Source organism: Belonocnema kinseyi, chromosome 6, assembly GCF_010883055.1.
Source record: "Belonocnema kinseyi isolate 2016_QV_RU_SX_M_011 chromosome 6, B_treatae_v1, whole genome shotgun sequence".
Taxonomy (NCBI): domain Eukaryota; kingdom Metazoa; phylum Arthropoda; class Insecta; order Hymenoptera; family Cynipidae; genus Belonocnema; species Belonocnema kinseyi.
In genome coordinates this window covers 71,929,278-71,955,134 of record NC_046662.1, presented here as the reverse complement: position 1 = coordinate 71,955,134, position 25,857 = coordinate 71,929,278, and the positions used below count along the sequence as shown (strand labels likewise).

Sequence of the window (25,857 nt, the reverse complement as noted above, 5' to 3'; positions counted from 1 at the left end):
TTTCATGTTTTCGACAACAATGTGTTCGATTTTTTGAGATATTTGGGAACATCACTTTTTCTTGATAGGATTTTATACTAAGTAAATAAGGTACTTGATAAGATTGTCTATTTTAAAACGGAATATTCTCTAAAATTTTATTTTTTATTTTCAAGCTCCTCCAGACGAAGATCGAGAAGATGACTTTAGGGCACCACTGTATAAAAATGTCGAAATAAATGGAATTACAGTTCGGATGAAATGGTGCGTCACCTGTAAATTCTACAGACCACCAAGATGTTCACACTGCAGTGTTTGCAATCACTGTATCGAGGTAAAAACACTTGTTAAATACAGAATTAATTGAATTGATTTTCCATACAAGGCTATCGATTTATAATCTACAATTCGCCTTTTATCATACAATAGATACCTAACCGTGAATCATAGCTAACAAAATAAAATAATTCCGGCCTCATATTCCTAATCGCAATAATTTATCTCCGAGAGATATTTATCAATTCAGAAACATTCAGTTACATAGAATTTTCGGTTTCTAATCTTATCTCTTGAAGTCTAATTGATGATTTTGGTGAAGGTATTTTGTTTATCGTCGATTTTTCATGTTTTCATTTCTATTTCAGACATTCGACCACCATTGTCCATGGCTAAACAATTGCATTGGCAGGAGAAACTACAGATTTTTCTTCTTTTTTCTTCTCTCGCTAAGTTCACACATGCTCAGTATATTTGGACTTTGCCTCTACTTCGTGCTGTTACACAAACAGCATCTCGGAGAAGTTCAGACTATAGTAGCGTATCCTTTATTCAACTTCGAAAGACAATAGGTCCTATATTATTCTTTTTTTAGACTTTTTTTATACCAAGAATTATTTTAATGAGATATAGAAATTTAAATTAAATTACTTAAAACCAGTCTGTTGGAGGAATGACGCTCGAGCTGGTGAATTAGTTTTTGTTTTGTTTTTTTAATTTGAAATATATATTTGATTTTAATCAAAGCGAGAAAGATTTACGTTTTAAAATAAGCATATTAAAACTATAATTCTGAGTTTGATCCTAATTTTCGAATATAATTATTAGTAGAGATATTGAAAGCGTTTTAAATTTAAGAAAAATACATGAAATGATTTTAGATTGAAAACGTTCCAATTCGAAATATTCTAGGCAGGTAAAATTTTGTCAAAAGGATGATATTTTGAATGGAATGAAACGGAATTGAACTTGTGTCACTTATGAATAAAAGCGTTTAAAATTGGATAATTTTAAATTGAAAAAAATTAAACAGAAGCTTTCTCAAAGTTCGAAACCTTCAACCAAAAATTTTTTAATTTAGAAAATTTCATTAGGAAGAAACTGAAATGGTCTCATTTTTAATTCAAAACATTCACAATTGTACAATTTTATTTTAAATTCAAGAATCTCGAAATTGCCTGATTTCAAATTAAAATTTCAAAATAGGACAATTTCAAAACGCTAAAAATGGACTATTTTCGATTAGAATTTTCAACATAGATCACTTTTGATTTAGACGAATAAAAATTCTATTATTTCTAATTAACTGCATTCAAAATAAAATAATTTAAAAGTGAAAAATTAAAAAATTATAATATATTTAAATTCGAATAGATTGAAATTTGACAACTTGAAATTAAAAACTAAATTGAATATTTCAATATAAAAGCTTCTGGCATTCTAAAAATCTAAATTTTCATTAAATCAAACAAAATAAATTCGTAATAATTACTTCAAGTGAATTTAAATTATTTGTAAATTAACAATTTTGAAGTTTTCAGTTATACTTTTTGAAATTCATCTATTTCAATTTTAATCGTAGTTTTAACTCAATAGAAAAATTGTTTTTTTTTTAAATTTATTCTGGAGGCATTTAATTCAAGTTAATTGTTTAATTACAAATCCTTTAATATGAAAAGTGTGATTTGTTTAATTTTCAAGTTTTTAGTGTATTCATTTTTTTATTTTTAATATTTCCCATTTTTAATTACTTTTCATTTTGAACGTTTTTTTAGAATAATTCAATTTTTGGTTTAAACTCGAAAACTGCACCGTTTCGAATGGCGATAACAAAGGTGAATTTATTTTTTGATTTAAAAAAAAAGTTTATTCTATGATTTTTTACGTTAAATCATAATTTTTTAATTTAACAGAAATTTAGATTTCTATAATTTCGAAAGTCTAAGATATGTTAATTTGAAACGTTTTACATTCAAAATCATTTCATATATTTTTCTTAAATTTCAAACGCTTTCAATCCGACAAGCTCTAATCCGCTCTCTAATTATTATAATTCTGACTTTGAATGCGGAATTTTTGAAGAGAGCGATAATGTTGAGTTGGTTCAGGGAATTTTCTAAAAGAATTGCAATTCTATTTTTGGAAGAAGAAATTTTCCAAAATAATTACGTTTTTAACTTGGAACAGAGAATTTTCGAAAAAAATTATCATTCTGATTTGGAATACAAAATTTTGAATAAGAAATATAATTCTAGTATGGACAAAAGAAATTTTCCAAGAGTATAATTCTCAGACACTGTGTTGTCATTAGTCACAATTTTTACTTTCCAGTCACTTTATTTCTCACTATTGGTTCTTATTTTTTGCCTCGACTTGTATTCCTTAACTCGCTAAACAGAATGGTACTCATGGGCGTGGTGGCATTGCTGGTAATTCCGATATTCGGTTTAACCGGGTTTCACGTAGTGCTCGTGTTCAGAGGGCGTACAACGAACGAACAAGTGACAGGAAAATTCAACACAGGCTACAATCCTTTCTCCCGTGGATGCTTTCACAATTGCTGTTACACGCAATTTGGACCGCAGTTTCCAAGGTACTTAAAAATTACAATCTTTTTCTCTTTATTGTCACATCTTCTCGGAAAAAGTTGTATTTGATGAAAATTTTAAACCTTTTTTTCTCAGTTTGACAGTCAGTGGGTATGACGCATTCTAGCTCGGATACGATTTATGTTTGAAAAAATTGACAATTTGAGGGTGGCTGCTGCAACTCAGACAAAACCTGCGAGACAGGCAAAGTCAGAAAGTTTATTTAGTCGGGGAAAAAATGAGGGATTTTAAAAAGAAAATTGCAAAAAACAGGGAAGTTCTATAAGAGGCACTTTAAGCAACTTTCCAGAATAATCAGGGTTGCCACAGGCACTTTCAGCTTCTTTTTTTTTTTGTCAAATAACATTTTAGTCAGTTTTTTAAGATTGAATTAGAGCGTATACTTATTTCTGAATTTTTTAGAATTCTTTTGAAACATTGTATTGTATTTTTAAAGTTTCAATAATTGGAAGATTTCAATAAATCTAAGAGATTTCAAAAGATTGGAAATGTTTTCGTGTATTTTAAAGCAAGAGATTACACATTCTTTAGGAATTTCTGAGGGTTTTGATGATTTTAAGGAAATTAACAAAATTTTGAATAGGGTTTTAAAAAATGTACAAGAACTTCGGAAGATACGATACGATCTAATAATATCTATACAATTTCAGGATATTTTTAAAGATTTCAGGAGATTTTTTATGATTTCAATGATATTACGGGATTTTAAAAGCTCTTAAGGAATTTTAATAAGTTCCCCAGGATATCAAGAAATGTCTCAGATTTCGTGGAATTTTTAAATATTTTAATGGACTTCAAATAATTTATTCACCAAAATTGTGGGATTTTGTAGGATTAAAATTCCTTAAGAGCTTTCTTAAGGAATTTTAATAAGTTCCTCAGGATATCAGGCAATGTATCAGATTTCGTGGAATTTTTAAATATTTTAATGGACTTCAAATAATTTATTTACAAAAATTGTGTGATTTTATAGGAGTTCAAAGATTTTCAAATATTTTAAGGTATTTCCAAATATATGAAAGATTTTAAAATAATTAAAAAACATTTCAAGGAATTTTCAATAAATTTAAAAAATTTGAAGAGATTTCAAACAATTTTAAAGATATTTTGTGTATTTTTGAAAATTCTAAGAAATTTTCAACAGCTTCAACAAATTTCAGGGGGTTTCAAAAGATTTTACATTTACAAACATTGAACAGGGTTTAAAATATTCCAAAGAATTTTATTAGTCTTCAATAATAATTGAAGGGGATTTTAATGGGGTTTTTAAGAATTTCAGAAGATATGAATGATTTTATCTCGCCAATAAGATCTTAAGATATTGAAAAATATTCCCAGGGCTTTCACAATATTTCTGAGGATTTCAATTTTAAGAGATTTTAGAAGGATCTTCAGATTTCATTTAATTTCGCAGGATTTTATAATATTTTAACGAAATTTAAAGAATTTGTTAACAAGAATTGAGGGATTTCCTAGGATTTCAAAGATCTTCAAATTTTTCAAAGTACTTCCAAAGATTCGAAAGATTTTAGGATATTTAGAATGATTTCAAGAAATATTTTAGCGTATTTTTTAAAAATATAAGGAATTTTCAAGAGCTTTAAGTGGGTCTTCTAGTGTGTCGAATGTTATAGAAGGATTTTACAGGATCTATAAGGTTTTAAAAAAGCCTTTTCAAAATTGTAAGGGATTTTATAAGATTTTTGAGGGTTTGAAATATTTTAATGTATTTTAAAAGATTCCAAGGAATTTTTAGCTTATTTCAGTAATTTGATGAGATTTCAAAGGATTGAAAATATATTAGGGTATTTTAAAAAATTCTAATGTATATTCAAGAACTTAAAAAAGTTTCAAGGGATTTCAGAAGATGTTAAATAATTGGAAATATTGTGGGGAATTTTAAAAGATTTCACGGATTTTTTCATAGATTTTAATAATCTGAAGGTATTTCAAAGGATTTTAAAGATTCTAAATTATTTTCAAGTGCTTTGAAACGTCTAAAGTGATTTCTGAGGACTTGCATGATTCTAGGGGATTTAAACCCTATTTCCTGGTATCTGTAAGGGTTTAAGTATGTTAAAGGTTCCAAATGTTTTTCTAACCTTTTTGAGGATTTCAGTAACTTTAAGGTTTCCTAAAAGCTCTTAAGGAATTTTAATACATTTTTCAGGATTTTAGGAAGTATCAGATTTCACATACTTTTCGCTTAATTCTACTCATTTCAATGGATTATTTTTATTGGGGGGGGGGGGGTTGTTTAATTAATTCTGAAGTTTTTAAAACTTTACATCTCCAATTGTACTGAAATCAGTGGAACTAAAAAAAACAAATTCTTTTGTGGTCTTTTGAATTTATCAATTTGTTAAATTCTCGTGAAATCCCGATAAATTGCACATTATTAATCCGCATGAGCAATTTTAGACTCTTTTTCAACTAAGTAAGAATGTAGCAGCCCTGATAGTAATAAAGTAAAAATTAACACATTTAAAATGATTTAATTACATTTATAAAAAATGCTTTAATAAGAATGTTGCAAGATCATAATTTCGGATTTTAAATGTTAATGAACAAGTAGACTGAAAAATTCTTCAGGGAAATGTCTGGGAATTTTGAAACTGAAGTTTGGCGGTTACCCTAGATTTGTTTATTTATGGTTCGACTTTCTCTAAAAAGCATCAAAAAACTGGAAAAGACGTTGAACTTTATTTTTAAGAATCGCTGTTGATTGAAATTGAACTGATGATTCCTTCTTTTCAGTTTAATTAAACCTGAAAAGTATTCAGGAAAACGACGGGGCGCTTGCACGTCTGACATCTCTATCATCGCCACTGAGAACCAGGTAAAAACCTACATGGATAGCAGCAATGGTGTTAGAAATGCCAGTTCAAATGCTTACAATAAGGTAAGAGCTAGCGCAGTAGCTCCATTTTTTTTTATTCTCATATAGCTACAGCGTCGACGATGGCGTGGCGCTTTCTTTTAATGCACGATGTTAACAGAGTTCTAAAAACACTGCCGAATCTCTCGGTTCCAGGTTTCAGTATGTATTACGTTCACCCTTTGGAAAGAGCAAACGTGGAGTTTATTGCACTTTAAAAGTTTATTGCATTGTAAATTCTAAATTTAGAATCCCGCGACAGTCACGTGAAGCGTGCCTCAAAGGATAAATATGAGTTATGGGATGTCCGTAAATTACGTAACATATTTGTTCCTAATTTTTTACAGCTTCCCTCTCTCATGTAACAAGTAACAAAGTGGTTTGAACCACCATCTCCCTGCCTATATTGCGTTATTTTTTCCAAATATTTTCAGCCATTTTTTATTAGATTCAATTTAGTTACCTACTACCCGAGACACCTGAATGATTATTCCTTTTTTTATATATAGGGTAAAATTTGTTATGTATGTATGTAAAAAATTATGAAAATTAAAAAAAAACCGTTAACGCTACATTTTGACTATTCACAATTGAAGCATATTGAATTACAAATTTATACATTTGAATAAAGTTCAATTTTAAATCTTCAAAACTTTAAATATTGAAGTATTTTCTATTTTAAATTTTCAAAATTGAATTATATTCCAAAAAAGAGTTAAAAATTACATCATTTTTTATCATTGATAAAAGTTATGCAAGATTTAAGCTTTACAATTGAAAATTGTGTAATTCTGATGATTTGCGTTTGAAATTTCTTCAATTTGGAAGATTTATAATTGAAAACTCGTGATTTTTGGTCTTAAGAATCGTCCAAAACTTGAGAATTTTCCAATATAAATCTTAAAAATTAAACTAGATATTGTAAATGAAAGTTTAAAATTACATAATTTTAAATTATTAACATTCTAATTAATGAATGTTCAATTTTAAATCTTAAAAATGGAAGAATTTTATATTACAACTTTCTAAAATTGCAATATAAATCTTAAAAATTAAATAATTTTCAATTCTATGTTTTGAAATTTCTAAAATTTTTAATTCTGACCTTTTGAAATTGTAGAAATTTGATTGGTAAATCTTCAAAATTGAAGTTTTAAATTTTGAGAATTGCATTTAAAAAGTATACAAGTTTATGTTTTGTACTTAAAAATTCTGTAATTCTTATGATTTACATTCGAAATTTTTCCAATTTGTAGGATTTATCATGGAAAAATTTGGAGTTTTGGTCTTCAAAATCATCGGAATATAAGAATTTTGATTTATACATCTATAAATGCGAAGAATTTTCCATTGTAAATCTTCAAAATTGAACTAGAGATAAAAGTTCAAAATTACATAATTTTAAGCTATTATTCTAAAGTAATGAATCTTTCATTTTAAATCTCTAACAATGTAATATAAATCTTGAAAATTGATTAATTTTCAATTCGATATTTTCGAAATTCTAGAATTTTTCATTTTCACTCTTTAAAATTTTAGAACTTTGACAAATCTTAAAAATTGAAGTTTTTAATTTTCTAAATTTGCAATTAAAAAGTATCCATTTAAAATTTGTTCAATTTGGAAGATTTAGACTTAAAAACTCTTGACTGTTGATCTTCAAAATCATCCGGAATTAAGAATTTTAATTTATACATTTTTTCAATTAAAGAGTAATCAATCGGGATCCGCTTCGCTGCAATACGCCATCTATTTTTTCAATGCATCCAAAATGTGAACTCGGGAAACCAGGTAGGCTTTTTAAGATGCATTTTAATTTGTGCTTAAAAACCATTTTTTTAATATTTCGCATAGTTTAAAATAAAAAGTGAATGAAAACAATTAAGATTTATTTAAAAGTAAGTGTCAGATGTGTAATTTTTATCGTGAGCAGCGAAAAATGAGGTTTTAAGATTAAAACATTTTTTGAAAAAAAAAAAATTATTTTAGTATGTTATACCTTTCAACACATTATAAGTTTCAATTAACTTACCTTAACATAAAAGTGAACTTAAAATTAATTTTTATTCATTTATACATGAAATGTTTACTATCTACAAAATTATAACCAGTTATATTAGAATTCGTATTTTATTTCTGTTCATCTATAATTCAAATTTTTTGCCTATTTTGAACCAAATATTTTACTATATGCATTAACTAAAATTCATTTTTGTTTATGGCGTATGAAACTTATATGACAGAGTAAAATAATTATTTTCTGGACAAAAACAGTTTTAACAGGAAATGTGGTTTTTCACTGAATACGATGGAAATTCTATATCTAACACGTAGTTTTAGATACATCTTTGTTTGTTGTGTTCTCTTATTGTTTTAAAATAGTAAAAACGATGGTAAAAATATTTTTCAGTCTACTTCAAAATGCAACTTAAAAATTCTACCTGGTTTCACGAGTTCGCGACAGTGGCGTACCCAAGACTTCAAATCCCAATAGTAAATCTTCAAAATTAAACAATTTTAAATTGCGAGGCGTAAAAATTAAAGATTTTTTTTATTATTCAAAATAGAAATTTTACAAAAAAAAAGTTTTAAAATTACATATTCCTAAATTATACACATTACCAATTGAGAAATCTTCAATTGTAAATATATTCTGAATGAATAATTGAGAAAAGTATTGATTTTAAATTAAAGAAACCGTTCCTGTAACTAATTTTTCTCATTGAACAAAAAATAACTTCAAAATAAAAAAAATTGTTTTAAATTAAAGAAAAATTTTCTTTGGAATCCAAAACCATTTCTTGGAATCAACAAAAATTTTCTTTCTGCGCGAGCCAATGAATATTTTCCTTTGATGCAAAGAAAATTTCTTTGAATCAAAGAATCTTGGTTTAAGAATATCTTATTACGATATAAAATCCTAAATTAACTTATTAATTTATGTATTTTCTTTTAATTCCGGCTGGGATAAAATGTTACATTTAAATTAATGTAATCTGTATGAATACAGGTCCCTGAGAGCTATTTAAAATAAAAATTAAATTGGAAATAAAAATAAAAATAGCGATTGTATGAAATTGGATGTAGCTATTTTAATATTTATTTATTTCAACTTTATCGTACTTAATTTTGTTTTATTTTATTTTAAATTTAAGCATGTATCTTAATTTCATAATTAGTCAATCAAAACAAGAAACATGCTATAAGTGCGTGTGGCGCACTCGTAACATGTGATAGTATTTTAATTACTACGGCATATCTGCAATTATTTAATTATTTAATCTAAACAGTCGTCAAATGTATAAATTATATGACCAAAGCTAAAGGTGTTTTTGATAAATAATGTAGTAATTTAAAAATACTAAAAAAAATTTCTTTGTAACGTTATGGCAATCTTTTATTGTAATAATATTGAACTTTAACATTATCCTACAATTTTCGATCAATGAATTTCTCCCCTATTTAACTCAGCTTAACATTTTCTCGAACCCTCTTTTTTCTCCCAAAAAAAGCTGTTGCGTAATTTATCGATGGCCCCTTACGTGAATAACAGAAAATTTCACAACATCAATTTGCATTTTCATTTACCAATAATTCACTCGTGTCACCTCTTAAAATTAACCTAAAGCGCGTAATTTTTATTTCCCTTTTAACGTGGCATCATATACTTGTTGAGCAATCTTTTACGGAAGAAATTATACCACGTTTGATTTATTTCCAAAATCTTAGGCTCACGCTTATCCATTCAAGCATGCGCAGAGCTCTTAGTTTTGCTACTCTAGTTTAGATATTATCATTTAAATATCTTTTTTGTTGTTGTTGAAGATTTATTGAAATTTGATTTTTATTTAGACTACGTCTAGGGACGTGATTCCTTTCACCAGTTATCCAGCTGCCCAGTGGGAAAAGAAGTATTACTTTTGACTTCCCTCTTCCTTGTATCCTTGTTTCCTTGACTTCTTCGATCCCAAGGTCCTAATTATTAATAATTCTAAATTGATTTTAGTGAGTTGCATGGAAACTTGGAGAAAAGGTTTTTGAATTTATTTATATTGTAGCTATCACCTGGTCGCGATGGATCAGATACGGATATGGAACCGACGGCTTCACAATCAGCAGATTGTGAACCAACTCCTCCGTTGCAAAGACATGGTTCTAAAAGTAACTTTTTCCTGCCATCTATGGAAAATAACGACTCTCCGCGACATCCTCTGCCTGCGCAGCATCGACATCCTGTTCATTATCCTAGAGGCAGTCCACATCCCAGGCCGAGGTAAGCCCATTTTTCTCAATTTATTATCATTTCATTTGGTCGCAAAACCTGAAAAACCTGAAATTGTCAGAGAATTTTTATATGTCTGCAAAAACCTGGAAATGTCAGTTTTTTTTTAAGTCAGGGAATTTTTTCGAGAGCGTGCTTGGTTTTTTTAAAGTGGTAATATAAAATTGCATAACAATGATTCTTCATTTGTAAAAGTATAATTGAAAATTCGTTTTTTTTCTTGTTTGAAATTTAGTTTTTAAATTGTAAATTTAACTCTTCTATTTTTTGTTCCAAAATGATCATTTTTAGTTGAAAATTTAAGTATCTGGTTGACAGTTTATTTACTTTGTTGAAAATTCGTTCCTGTTTGATAAAAATTAATCTTCTATGTAGCAAAATTCTTACAATTAGTTGAAAATTCAACTAATGTTGAAAAGTCGTATTTTTTTTAAATATGAACTATTAAATTTTTCTTTTGAATTCATTTTTTTAATGAAAATTTGACTACATGGTTGGAAGTTAAACTCTTTTGTTAAAAACTCATTTTTTGTGTGGAGATTCGTCATTTTAATTTAAAATTCTACTCTTCTTTGACCGAAAATTAACTTTTTAATAGAAATTTACCTATTCCAATTGGAACTGTTACTATTTTGTTGAGAGTTAATCTTTTTGTTTGAAAATTCATCTATTCCATTTGAATATTCCATCATTTTAGTCAGTTAAAGATACATTTTTTTTAAACTAAAAAATAAAAAAATTCCTTTTTTGTTGTCAATTTATCTTTTTTAGTTGAAAATTCATGTATTTTTTATATTTTGTCTTCTTGGGTGAAAGTAGGATTTTTTGTAGCAAATTCAAATATACCAGTTGAAGATTCATTTAAATTTAAAATTAATCTTTTTGGTTTATAACTCAACTATTTAAATTGAAGATTTATTCTTTTAGTCGAAAATTTATCAGGTTCATTTCAAATTAGTTTTTGTAACCGACCGGGAATTTTTTGAGGCCGGGAAAAACCGAGAAATGACAGTGTTGTTTTTTTTACTGGGAATTTTAGAAATTTGTAGAAGAAAAATCTGTCCACGTTCAATTTAAACAGTTTTTAAATAATTAGTTGAATTATTATGTTTCTCAATTATGCTATTATTTAGCTTACAATGCGCGATTCAAAATTTTTTTACTTTAAAAATTCTCTATTTAAATTTTTTATTTCTAAGCTTACATTTTTAATTTTGAAGAATTTTTAAATGCTTTCTTAAAGACTTGAACAAATTAAAAATAAAAGCCTTTAATGTTGACAATTTTGGATAAAAAGCATTTTTATTTAATAAATAAATACATTTTTTTAATTTATCTGTACTTTAAGTATTAAAAAGTGAACAAAAACGAGTTGACAAAACGACTTTAAACCAGTTCAAAATTTAAGAATATTCAGATTTTAACGTTAAAACTTAAACGGTTACAATTTGAGAGTCTTAGTCATTGAACAAATGTGAATCATAATAATATATTCTTAATTAAAGAATTTTATTAAATTAAAAATATTGTTTCAGTCTAAAATATTAATTTTTAACCCATTCAATTTGAATTTTTTAATGAAGAAAAAATGTTAATTATTGAATATTTAGCAATATTTAAATTTTTATTTAAGACAAGTAAATTGTTACCAAATACTTAAAAGTAAAGAATCTTTAACTGAATTGTTTGACATAGAAAACCTGGATTCGTTAAAATGTCGAAGAGACTTTAAACTTTGGACGTTACAATTTTAATTGTTGTATTTGAAAAATGCTTCATTTGTGAGTGAAATTTTAAAATTTTGATGTATAATTTACAAAATAACATTTGTACAAAAAATTTGAGTAATTTTAAGAGATATTTAGAAATTTAAAAAAGGTTAAAAATTATCATGAAAATTTTAGAAAGTTTTCATAAAATCTTCTAGAATCTTTTTTGAAAATTTTGTTTAAATACAGGATTTTCTGTAAATTGTAGAAAAAATTCAATTCATTTTGACAGATATTTAGAAGTTCTGAAAAAATTTCAAAAAAAAATTAAATTTTAAAGCAAATTTAAAACAACTTCTAGATTTCTCAAGATTAAAGTTCATTGATTGATTTTTTAATTCAGAGCATTGAAAATGACAACGTGGATTTATTATTTATTATTTATTTATTCTTTTATTGAAAAATATTAGTACCTTCAATTTTAAACGCGTAAATTATTGAGCATTTGTGTACACATTTTTTTAATTAATAACTTTTTCATTTCAATTTTAAAAGTTCACAATTTTACAGTTCCACTATGAGTGCTTTCGTTTGCTGCTCAGTTTTTATTACCTGAAGTGGAAAATTGTTTAGCTTAAGTGTTCCATATTTTTAATTTCATTGACCGTGAAAATTCATTTATTCGTATATTATAAGATTCATCATTTTAGTTCAAAATTCTGCACTGATTGACATTTTTTTGTGTTAATTTTTTTTTTACTGAAAATTAAACTTCCATTTTTTGTTGAACATTCCAGTTAAATATTCATAATTTTAGTTGAAGATTGATCTTTTTATTTTAAGATAAAACTACTTGGTTGAAATGTAAACACTTTAGTTAAAAATTCACCTTTTTGGTTTAAAATTCATCTATTCATCCATTGTAATATTCATCAGTTTAGTTGAAAAATTCCTCACTTTGGTTGACATTTTTTTGGTGTGGTAAATTAATTTTTCTAACTGAAAATTAAACTATTCAATTTTTTGTTAAAAACTAATCTTTTTTAGTTCAAAGTTCCACTATTAGGTAGAAAATTTTCCTTCTTAGTTGGAAACTCAACTATTATGTTAAAAAATCGTCGTTTTTTATAAAAAAATTATTCTTGTTTGAAAAATCATCTTTTTGGTTAAAATGTAAACACTTTTGCTAGAAATTCACTTTTTTTGTTTAAAGTTCACCTATTCGTCTATTATAAGATTCATCATTTGGTATAATAGTTTAGTTTGCAGTTTTCAGTTAAATTAATTAGTTTTCAATAAAAAAAAAGTGAGTTTACACAAAAAAATTCAATTTTTAATTCAAGAAATGAATTTTTAACAAAAATGATGAATCTTAACCAAAAATATGAATTTTTAACCAAATATTTGAATTTTCAAACCAAAAGAATAATTTCCTACAAAAAAAACAACAAATTTGCAACAAAATAGACGAATTTTCAATGAATAGTTAAATTTTCCACCAAGAAGATTAAATGTCTATCAGAAAAAATAAATTTTCGACAAAAATGGAATAGTAACATTTTCAGTTAAATGAATTAATTTCTAAGTTTAAAAAACTAATATTCAACATAAGAAATTAATTTTTAACCTAAGAGGTTAATTTTCCTATAAATAAAAAATTAAAAAATTGTCCTACTCTTGAACTTTAAAAATAAAATGTTGATATAAAAATAAAATAGAAACGGTGATAAATGCAATCTTGTAGAAAATTCTAATCACATTCAAATAGTAGAATTTAATGAAACCTTGATGAATGTTCAGCCGTAAATACCTTTAATATATATGTTAAATATTTTTAAAATATATCGAAATATATCTTATATATATATATAAGAAAAATAATCTGCTAATTTAAAAGAATTATAAAGAAATGACAAAAAATGGTGTCATTCATATTGAATTTATTGGAAATTTCTCAGCATAATAAAGAAACTTCTGTTAATCGTTTACACAGTTTTCAAACCATATCAGATTTTCTGTAAAATCTGTAAGAAAATGCTGAAAAATGAAACGAGTTTTTTCTATAAAAAAAGTGTATATTATGTTCTAGCATTTAAAATTATGACACATCATCAAAATCATCCATGCCAATTGTTGAGTTTTGTTCCGAAATTATAATTTTCTTTTGTTTTGAATGGCTTTGTATAAAAAGCGATCTTTACAGAGGAATGAACGGATCTCGCAGTCATACGCCCGATCCTTTGTCACCTGAAGGTAGTGGCTCGCCTGCAACAGGTCCACAAAGAGGTCAGGGTCAAGGAGGTGCAAGTCCAACGATGCAGCAACGAATCAAAGCCATTGGTGTACCCACCCCTCTTGCCATTTCCAGTCCAATTCGCAGGTATTTTTTCGCATTATTGATTTCTCACCTGTTGCAATATTGTGCAATTTTCGATGTCCCTGCGCACTATCTTCTTAACTAATAAAACCCAACAGCTGAAACTAATTCACCATTGAATTGAAAAGTGTTACTAATTATCAGAATCTTGCTGCATCAATGCGATTAATTTTAATGTGACATATTAGCTTTGCATGTTTCGCGATCCACATTGTAATATTAAAGTGCCGCTCTAGGATATTAACATTGTATCTCACGAGCACGTTGTGAAAAAGATTAACGATCTTCATTCTTTGTAAACCCTTTACAGGGCATGGTATTTTATAAGTAAGAGCAGAAAAGCGATAATTCTTTGTTATTTACACGTATCTTTCACTTTCAACTATTTTTGCACATCGCTTTCGCTGGATATTGTAAAGATGTTCTCCTTGTAAGAAACTAAAAATTCAACCTGAAATTGGAATTTATTGATTGTGTATACTTTAAGCTCCCTGTGAATAAAAATTCTTATATTTCTATGGGGAATGGTTAAACTGCGATGCGCCACCTGATGAAAAAAATCCGAACTAGAAAGAATAGGTACGATTTTAAAGATGCATTTTAATTTGCGCATAAAAATGTTTATTATGATATCATTCAGCTTCAAGTGCGCATTTCCATTTAATAATGATTTATAAAATTTAATTGTCCTTTAAGATTTAAAAACTGAATAATAATTAATTTTACAAGACAATTTGAAATCAGTTCCAGTTTCTAACGTTGAAAATTATTTAAAATATTTCAATTGGAAAGTCTTATTAGTTAAATTTAAACGCCTGAATGAAACTTTATAAACTGTTTTCAATTATAAAATAACCTTTAAATAAGATATGCATAATTAAAAGCTTTTATTAAATTTAACGTATTGTTTGAGACTAAAATATTAAATTTTTAAACCATTCAATTTGAAATTTTTAATTACGAAAAATAAGAATTACTTAATATTTATAAATATCTGACTCTTTATTTAAAATCAGTAATTATAGTAAAATATTAAAAAATAAATTTTGATGGTCAGATTTTAATTGTTCTATTAAAAAAAACTTAATGTATGAGTCAAATTGTTGAACTTGGTGTATAAATACCAATTAAACATATATTATTCTATAAATAAATTCAAGGAAATACAAAATTTCGGTGTAAATAGCCCACGGCATATTTTTAAACAAAATATAAATTTTGGCAGATTTCGTACAAAACATGTAAAAGATTTTTAAGAATCTTGAATGGCTTCAGAAAATTAAAAAAGATTTCCTATGAAAATTAATGTTGTGGAAGATTTTAAGGATATTTGTTTAATTTGACAGAATTTTAAATTTTAAGATTTTCAAATAAAATTTGGAAGCATTTTAAGGATTTTTAACCATTTAAAATATAAACAATTTAACTTATAATTTAAGAAGTGTTCAGTTTATAAAAAAATGTAATCATTCCATTTTTAATGTTTCTGGCTTAAAATTGCTTTAAATTGTATAATTTAAAACTTTTTTAATTCATTGATTGATTCTTCAATGTAGACTTTAGATAATTGAAAATGATAAAATGGATTTATATTTTTAGAACTGAATCTGAATCTTTGAACTCTATAATTTATTCAATTGTTAATTTGGCTGATTAACTGCACTTAATTAAAAATTGTTCAGTTTAAAAGTGTTAGTAGCTTCCATTTCATACGTGTAAATTATTGAGCATTTGAATCAGATTTAAATACAAAATTATTGAATTAAAAAACTTTTAAACTTCAATTTTAAAAGTTTGAAATTCAAGAGTTTCGCTTTGAGTGTTTTCATTTGCAGCTCAGTTTTTATTAATTCAAATAGAAAAATTGTTATCTTCTGAGCTCGATTTTTTAAATTGCATTGACCATAACAAATGTTTGCGACCCGGGAAAAAACCGGGTATTTTTTTCTTGGATTAAGACGGCCACTCTAAACTGTCTATTATTCATATACTTCGCATAATCTGGATACAATTTTTCGCTACATACATGAATTAAAGTTTACTTAAACTTAAATTCCTTTAAACTTACATGAAATAATGAAATAATTGTTTGTTTTTTTTTTTTTTTGTTTATTTTAAAGCTATTTGACAAAAATGTATTATTACACTGTATAAGATGGAAATTCTATCTAGAACTATTTATTTTTTATGAAGATTTCTTTTTAGTATTCAATCATAGTTTTATACTTCACAAAACAATCGTAAAAACACTTTTATGTCCAAATTAATGTACATCTTTAAAATTGTACCTACTCATGCTAGTTCCAGTTTTTGGCACCAGGTGGCGAAATGGTACACCACCATTCCCAATAGGAAGCATTTTTTATTCATTAAAAAAAAATGTCTGGGTGTCGATTGTACCGAAAACCTGGTAGTGAGGATTTTATTCTGTGGTGAAAAGAACGGGAAATACCTATGATTTTAGGTGAAACTCGTAATTTTCTTTGCATATCAGCAAAACGAAAATTGAATTTCAATTTTTCACATTTTCAGGCTGCCTACTTGACCCAGATATCGAGAAAACTATAAAAGACCGAGAATTTTATTAATCGGAAAATTACCAGAAATTTGTTCAAGTGACTGAGATTTTTCTTTTGAATGTACATAGTTGGAATAGGCAATTTCAGTAAAGAATTATTATTTAGACTTTGAGACAACGAAGTTTTTAAAAGATTTATAATTCTGAGTTGGGACAGGGCATAAATCAGAGAAATATGCAGAAAATCCACATAATGAATTACAATTATCCTGACTTAGGACAGGGAATTTCGTAAAAAATTATAATTTTAAGTTTAGAACAGAGAATTTCAATAAAGAAATATAATTTTGACAGTTGGCACGGCGAATTTCCGAAAATAATGTTAATTTTAAGTTTGGAAAAGGGAGTTTCGTAAAGAATTTTAATTTTAATTTTCGTATCCCTTCAGAACAGAAAATTTCGTGAAGAATTATCATATTTACTTTATAACAGGCAATTTTAATAAAGAATTATAATTTTGACCTTCAGACAGGGAATCTAATGTGTTCAATTTCATTCTCTTGTTTTCAAATTCTAAAACTTATAATTTGAAATGGCACTTTTTTAAGATTTCGAATTCTATATTCTAAATGGTTGAAATTAAAAATGAAAGAATCTTCTTTTTTTCCACTTTCCATTTTCTTACAATACGAGAAAATAACATTAATCACACTTTTTTCAATTCTGAATCCTAATCCGTATTGCTTAATTGAATAAACCTTCGAAATTATTTTGAAACACTTGCGCTTTCAAAAAAAGTTTAATAAATAATAAACAAGAACCGAGAATTTGCAAACATCCGGTAAATCGACACCTTCATTATTTTTATTCTAACTTGGATTTTTGTGAATTAAATTAGTCTATTAATAATCAATTCCATTTCAAATCAGGCAAAATTTCAAGAAAATTCTGATTCATAATGTTAGAATGATTTAGTATTTGGATAAATCATTCTACGCTGAAAATAAAGGAACCCGTATTTCATAGTTTATTCAAAACAATGTTTTCACAATCAATTGAAGATTACCTGCGAATTCTCCAAGAATGAGCAGACAGTTTTCTCGAAATGCAGTATTTTCCGAACGAGAGTAGATATATTTTTTTTAAATATTGGAAATAATAGAAAGGTTGGTTTTCCTGAGATATATTTTTTTTCGAGCTTTTCTAGATGTTTTAACTTTTATCTGGATATTTCATGTACCTTTCGTAGTTTCCGAGAAAAACGCAAAAAATTCGATTTTTCCAGAATAATTTTCTTTAATGCGAAGCTTTTTTTTACCGAGAACGAAACTCGCGAGATATGTGTATATTTCGCCAACTATTTATTTAAAAAATACAAGTTTTAAAACGTGTAGTTTTTGAGAAAATCAAGTTTCAAACATTTTAGAAAAATTTCCGCCATTTTGCTATTTTCAAAGTTAAAAAATGTTTGGTATAAATTAAAAGAGCTACTCTCGTTCGAAAAATGCTGCATTTAATAAAACTTCTTGTCAGTTTTTGAGAATTCGCCGGTAATCTCCGAAATATTGTAACAAATACAACAACGAAAATTATTAAACGCCCTGAGCTAAACCTCTCGGCCTAATTTGAAATTGAATTGATCTAATCTGATCTAGTTTGAAATTTCATGGGAGTTAGAAGTTATAAATTGCGTGCCCTTTGAAGGGTTAATTTGTGTCACCCTAAGATCCTAATTGGAACCTTTATTACCTTAATTTTATACTCGACACCTCTTTTCGTGTTCTCAATTGTTCCATTTCTTTCTGAAACTGTCCTTTTATATCATCTAAAATGTACAATGTACATTGTTCAATTAACCAAGACAGAAAGAAATCGTAAAAAGAAAGTTACGCGTTGTAGCCCGACAATCTAGCAGAATAGATGATTGCACGTAAATATAAAAAGATATGTGGTATATAGATAAGTTTGTGTCCCACTGCAGGGGGTGGTAACTGCAAGGAGCTGCTTTCTGCCAACATGTTGCGACCTACTGCAGGTAAACACGAACTTCATCCTACGAGGACGTTCTGTAGTTTACAATTGTACGCTTTCTTGCATAAAAATAATAACCATCTATTGTAAAAATCATTCACTCATAGTCTAACTGTGGAAACACTTTGTAGGGTCGCCGCTGGACCAGGAATTTACAAATTTTTTGGTAAAAATCTATTTAAACACTTGAAATATCACAAATTTCATATCAAATGATATTACGAAATTGAAAAAAGGTCAATTCTTAACTTTTTCGATCAATAAATCTTTCAGTTTCCTGTGCGGAAATATAAATTCTTTTACTTTACAAATTTTGCCGTTTATGTTCTTTAACTTTTAACATACATTTTCAATTGAAAGAATTTTAAAATGCAGTTTTGTAGACTTAACCATCTACAAATTAAAGGCGTGTGTGATTTAAAATTTTTGATGGAAAACATTTTAGGTTGATCAAATGTAATCATAAATTAATTCATGATTTTTAAAACTGAGCTATAATTGATTTTAGAAGACTATTTTTAATCGGTTCAAAATTAAATAATTTAAAAATTGGCTAGAAGAAAAATCTATCTAATAACTTGAAAAATCACGAATTTCATATCACATAATATAATGAAATTTTTAAATAAGTTTAATTGTTAACTTTTTGAATTAAGAAATCATTCAGTTTACAGTGCGAAAATCTAGTCGTTTACTGTAAAAATTTTCCATTTTTGTTCTTCATTTAAAAATTTTTTAAATTTTAATTTGAACAATAATTGATTTTTGAATACTATTTTTAATCGGTTAAAAATTAAATAATATAAAAATTGTCTAAAAGAAAATTCTATTTAAACACTGGAAATATCAAAATTTTCATATCACATGATTTAATGAAATTTAAAATAAGTTTGTTAACTTTTTCTATTATGAAATCATTCAGTTTACAATTCGTAAGTACATTTTCAATTGATAGAATTTAAAAATAAAATTTTGAGGACTTAACGAAACATAAATTAAAAGCAATTGAAATGGATAATTTTGCATAAAAACCATTCTAAGTCGATCATCTGTAAATACAAATTGATTACATTTTTTTAATTAAGTAATAATTTTACAGGCTATTTTTAATCTATTCAAAATTAAACAATTTACATAATTTAACGTTACAAATGGAATGGTTTCAATTCGAAAAGCTAGTAGTTACATAAATATAAACGTCCGATTGAAACATTTTAAACCACATATTTTGAATTTAAAAATTATTTCAAACTAATGGATTTATAATTAAACACACAAATATTTTAAAATAATTAATTTGAAATAGAAAGCCTTGAATCGATAAAATTTCAGATAACTAAATTTAAACTTTGAACTTTACTATTTTGATTTCTTTTTTTTTCAAACTTATAAGTGGAATTTTTGACTTTTTATGTATAATTAGCAATTTAAAAATTATGAATTTTTTTAAATTCGAGTAATTTTAAGACATATTTAGAAGTCTTGAAAAGACTCAAACTTGATTAAAAACTTGAAAATATTTCTAAAAATTGTTAACAAAGTAATGTGTATTTTTTATTACTCTGAACAAAAAAAATAAAAAAAATTTAAGCTTTTTGATAAATTTCAAAAAAATAAATTTTATTAAGATTCATATGGAAAATTGAAAATGATTTTTTATTTGGAAAAATTAATTTCAAGGAAATATTCAGAAAGATTTCCAGAATTTTCCAAAAAGTATCTGCAAGATTTTAAAGCAATTTTTTAAATTTTTCAAGGCTTATAAAAAAATGTTACAAAAAATTCAAATAATTTAAAAAATATTTAGCAGTTTTTAAAAAATTGAAAAAATAAGTAAAAATCGGAGAAGATTCCAAAAAATGTAAAACAACATGTAGAAGATTTTGAAAGAAATTTTGGTTTATAATTTAATGTAAGAATGACTAATTTGTAACAACTAATAAATAATTTAGCTTCTAATTTAAGAGGTGTTCATTTTAGAAAAAAAATCTGTATTCATTCATTTTTTAATGTTTCTAACTTACAATTGCTTAAATTTATATAATTTTGAATATTTACAAATTTGTTGATTTATTTTTCAATTTAAAGCATTGAAAATTATATCTTGGATTTATATTTTCGTAACTCATTGGAATTTTTCTTCGTTTAAAGGGGCCACCCTGGTTTTGGGTTAACTATTTTGATCCTTATTCGTTTTGATCACGGGCGACTAGCGTTTTTTATCTTTTTCAGTGATCGAACCGAATACGGATTTTTTTAACGCTTCCAATTTTATATTGTAACAAAGAAATTTGAATTTTAAATTTAGTGATCTTGCTCAAAAAGTGTTTGCACATGTCTAGGAAAATTGATGGCGGATGGATAAAGAGAGATGTATTGATTTCTTACTTTAATTTTGTTTTATATAACTTAGATGGTTGCTAGAAGTCCTGGAAAAGTTATGGAATTTCGAAAAAATCTCTGGAATTCTTTTAGTCGCTAACATTTCAAAGTATTAATAATTATTTGAGTACTTTATGGCGAGTTTTAAATCGACGAATTGGTACGAATTCATTTTTATCTGACAAGAATAATATGCTTACAATTCTTGAATTTTTAAAAATTATATAGTAATATTAGTACATTGTTTAAAATTCAATATATATTCAAAAGTCCAGGGATCGCAGTCAAGCACTGTAAAGATATTTAAAAATTTTTTTTTTAAATATTATATATAATCCAGCGATGCATTCGTTCTTTTAAACAAAAAATAAAAATATGAAAACTATTTTGTTTTAAACATTATTTAACTATTTTATTTTTGATTTAAAATTCATTTTTTGGTCGAAGATTCAGTGTTTTAGTTGAAAATGTATGTTTTTGTTGTTAAAAATTGCACTATTTTGTTAAAAATTAATATTACTATTTTAAATCATTTTTTTAAACTGACATTTCGTCTATTCCATGTTTGATTGAAAATTGATTTTCTTTAGTTAAAAATTCAACTATTTGGTTTAAATTCCCTGTATTTTTTTAAACATTATTTTTTTTAGAAAGTTAATCTTTTTTATTTAAAATTTGAAAATAAATTATCTGTTGGAAAATAATTTTTTTAACTAATGTTTTTAACTTAAAATTTAAGTATTCCAAGTTTGGTGGAAAATTGATCTTTATCTGTTAACTATTCAACTATTTGGTTTAAAATTTCTGTATTTTGTAAAAAAAATTTAGAAAATAATTCTTTTTTATTGAAAATTCATCTTTTGATTGAAAATTTGGTTAAGAATTCTTGTATTTTGCTAAACATGTTTTTTTTTTCATAGAAATTTAATCTTCTTGGTTGAAATATTTTTGGTGGAAAATGTGACTATTTCATTGAAAATTTATTTTTATACCTAAAAATCGAACTATTCTATTTTTGGTTGAAAACTGCGTTATTTTAGTTGCAAATATATGTATTTTGTTGAAAAATTTTATTTTTGGTAGAAAGTTAATCCTTTGGGTGTAAAATTCATTTTTTCAAGATTCATTTTAGTTAAAAATTCCTATCCTTGGTTTTTGTTGTTGCTAGTTCCACTGTTTTTTTGAAATTTTCTGTTTGATAAATCGTCTGTTTTGGTTGAAAATTAAAATATTTTTTGGTGAATAATATCAACCATTACACTTTGTTAAAAAAAAATAATTTTGTAATCGAGGATGAAAAAAAAACTTTGGATGAAAATGTTACTATTTTGTTGAAAATTTTTTTCTTATTTCACGAAAGTCTTGAGTAATTTGTTGAACTGTTGTCACTACAAGTGTTTAAAATATATTTAGAAACATACCCTGATTGTTAAATAATTGTACAATAAATTGTTGAGAAATTAGTCTGCGACCAGTAGAATTTGTTGCGATTGTGAAGTTTATAAATCAATTGTTTCTAGCAGCCCTGGACTTGAGCATTTGAAAAGTTCCATAATTGGAAGACAGTGTTTCAAAACAATGATCACATCTCCATTATCAAATTCAGTCTCTTAGATTCTTGCCATTCTTTTTACGTTTCTTCGATAGACGCTACTCTTTCACCAGGAATGCCGCGCTACTCTATTTCTCTCTTTCTTCCTATCTCTTTCCTGTATGTATGTACCAACCGCCAGAGTAATTGTATCGCAAGCAATGCTCAGCATCAGCACCCGCATACCTGCATTGGTTATTCACTGTACCGCGCATTGTGGGGTTTGGTCTCTTTCGCTTGAACGCAACACCCTGAACTCTCAAATCTGACCCACGCCCTGTTGCAGATCAAATCCAGGAACCCCGACGCAGGTCCGTCGGCCTGACTTTATCGGCGTGAACGACGCTCCAGCCTACTACGACGTCCAGCAGTGCAACGCTGCCTGCACTCACAGCAACAACTACAGCCCTCAGAGGCGTTTCCTCTCAGAGAGCGAACTTGTTCGCCAGCAGGGCAGTAACGAGCATCCCTACTCCCGCACCAACAACACCGTCGACAACATCCGAGAACTTGCCGGTTCTCCTCAGCGAGGTGTCTACATGTGGAAGGACAATTCCCCAGGCAGCTATCCCGCGCCCGGGACACAGCCTTCGCCCTCTCAACGTCCTCCACCTTACGATTATTTCAGGTCGAATCCAACGAGCCCCACGCAACAGTTTGCCAATGCGCCTCGACCTGCTTATCATCCCGCGATGAGAGGCGGGGTACCAGTCTTCCCTCCACAGCATCCGCACCAATCTCCCCAGGTAAGCTAGATTTTAGTTCAGAGCTAGTCTAGGCGCCAAGGGGGTACCCGCTACCTTTTTAATTTAGATGAACTGTGACAAGTGTTTTTAATTTGTTTTGACCCGCTGAACACGAATATCGAGGGGGGCTGTCCGTCCGTGTGGTCAAAAAAATTTATAAACAAATAATTGTTTAAACGATCAAAAAAGCATTTTTTTCGTATGAAAAAAATGTCAAACTTTCGAAAACAGCGATTTTTGCCATTTTCGAATTTCAATTACTCTCGATAGGATTGATGTTTTCTCATTCTGCTTGCAGATATCGAAAATTCAAATTAAGATCTACAAACTACAGTAACTCGCTACTCCAAAAAATTATTTCGCTCAGAAAAGTAGCGTTTGGTGGCTCGCGAGCTAGTTTATTGGAATTGAATTAAGCACCTAAAGTCGGCCACAGACCTACCGCCACAAGCAGCAGCGCTGGCTCGCGAGCCGCCAAACGCTGCTTTCCCGAGCCGGAAAAAACATGCGCGACGTAATTTTTTGGAGTAGCGAGTTACTGTAGATTATAGATCTTAATTTGAACTTTCGATATCTGCAAGCAGAATTGGAAAGTATCAATCCTATCGGGAGTAATCAGTAGAGTACTTTTCCTCTTTAAATGGCTCAAAAAATACGATGAAATTTATTTCATACGCAAAAAATGCTTTTTTAATTGTACAAACAATCATTTGTTCATAACTTTTTTTGACCACTCGGACGGACAGCCTCCCTTGATATTCGTGTTCAGTGGGCCAAAATACATAAAAAAAACTTGTCACAGTCCATCTAAATTAAAAAGATAGCGGGTACCCCCTTGGCGCCAAGACTAAGCCTGACTCGCATCGATACCTGCTTAAGTGTACCCCCACCATTGCTACCCCTCACTGGCCTCTGCCTAGTATATCTCGCGTCGGATTAGAGGCGGGTATGCTTGAGATCTTGAAATTAGTATCCATTGTAATTAACATTCTCATGTATTCGCAATGCTCTTATACAGAACGTCTATATATTACTCTAATTTGGAAGGCTTAGAATTTAAATTTATTATGTTTTGAAGACTTTTAAACTGGAAATTGAAAACTTCTCAAATTTTACCATTTTTTAAGTTTTAAAAGTGAAATTTGAATGCAATTTTTGATGTATCAATCTGCAATAATTCACCTGGGAACATTTTCTATAAATTTAAATTGATGGAACTATTAATGCTTTTAATTTAAAATAAAATTATTTTACCATTTAAAGATTCTAAAAAAATTGAGGTCCACATATACAGAATTTGAAATTTATAAAATTTACACGGTACTAATTTAAAAATTGTTGAATGTTACTATCTTACAAATTATTCACTTTTTTAACGTTTTCAGTTTAAAATTCATTAACATTATGACTTTGAAATTCAAAATATTGTACAACTTGGCGGATTCTATGTGCATATTAATGTAAGAATTACATTTAATCACAAAAATAATTAAAAAGTTAAGAATAACCATTATTGTAAATAGTGTTTGTAACCAAATATTTTATAAACAAATACAAATTTGTGGCCAGTCACACATAGAAAAAATTCGGTTTCTAAATTAAAATGAGAATTAATTTTAGCAATGCTTGTCAAGATTTACTCTGTGAAAATTCCTGGAATATTTTATAATTAATCTTTAACTATTATACATTTTTCATAAAAATGTTTATTAATACAATTTTATAATCATGTGTGATTAACTGTGACATTCAACTTAATCTCAAGCTATTTGAATGGAAGGAACGAATTCGTTGTACTTGATTTTCTAAAATTTCTAATTTATTCATCTAATTTGTTTATGAAAATATAAATTGTTATATTTAACCAAATATTATCAAACGTATATTATTTCTAGAAATATTTGCAGCAATTCATGTATTTTCTTGAAAATTCGTTTCAAAAAGTAGTTCAATTTTCAATAAAGTAGTTACCAAAAATCACTAATTTTTAAACATTAAATCAAGTTAACAAACAATTGTTTAGGCAATATATTAGTTATAATAATACTCTGTTAGAATAATGCTAGAAATTCTTAGTTTTTTCAAATATTTTCATCTTTTCTTTCACTTTATAGTTCTCAGTAAATTACATTCGTAATATGATTCATATAGAAAATTTTAAGAATATTTCAAATACCTGTTTGATTTCTGTAAAAAAATAATTAATAATTTTCCAAATTTAAAATAAATGTCGGTAATTTGCAAAATAAAAAAATTCTAAGTTTCATCAATTGTACAGAGCGAAGGCTAAAAAAGCAGCGCTATAATTTTCAATGCTATGATTTATACATCAAAAATTGTTTTAAAATCTGGTTAAATATTCTTTTGAAATTATTTTTTAAAAAGAAAAATCATTAAATTTTTTTACTTGAATCTTAAGTATATTTTGTTATTATCTGAAAAGTTAAAAAAATCATTTTAAAAAGTCAAGATCTTATTT

General features: G+C 27.1%; 1 protein-coding gene across 4 annotated transcripts in view; it reads left to right on the top strand.

Annotated features, from left to right (window-relative positions):
* LOC117174219 (palmitoyltransferase ZDHHC5) overlaps nt 1-25,857 on the top strand; it is a 43,262-nt gene that overhangs the window by 9,033 nt on the left and 8,372 nt on the right. For 2 of the 4 annotated variants that reach the window (XR_004467276.1, XM_033363090.1), the window contains exons 3-9: nt 156-313; nt 624-796; nt 2,654-2,848; nt 5,622-5,766; nt 9,801-10,015; nt 13,925-14,113; nt 22,919-23,378. Coding sequence is in view for 1 of the 4 variants with exons in the window: in XM_033363090.1 (XP_033218981.1) it covers nt 156-313; nt 624-796; nt 2,654-2,848; nt 5,622-5,766; nt 9,801-10,015; nt 13,925-14,113; nt 22,919-23,378 (1,535 nt within the window). In the remaining 3 variants the exon portion in view is untranslated. The remainder of the gene's footprint in view (nt 1-155; nt 314-623; nt 797-2,653; nt 2,849-5,621; nt 5,767-9,800; nt 10,016-13,924; nt 14,114-22,918; nt 23,379-25,857) is intronic. The other 2 variants (XR_004467278.1, XR_004467277.1) reach the window with 2 other exon arrangements.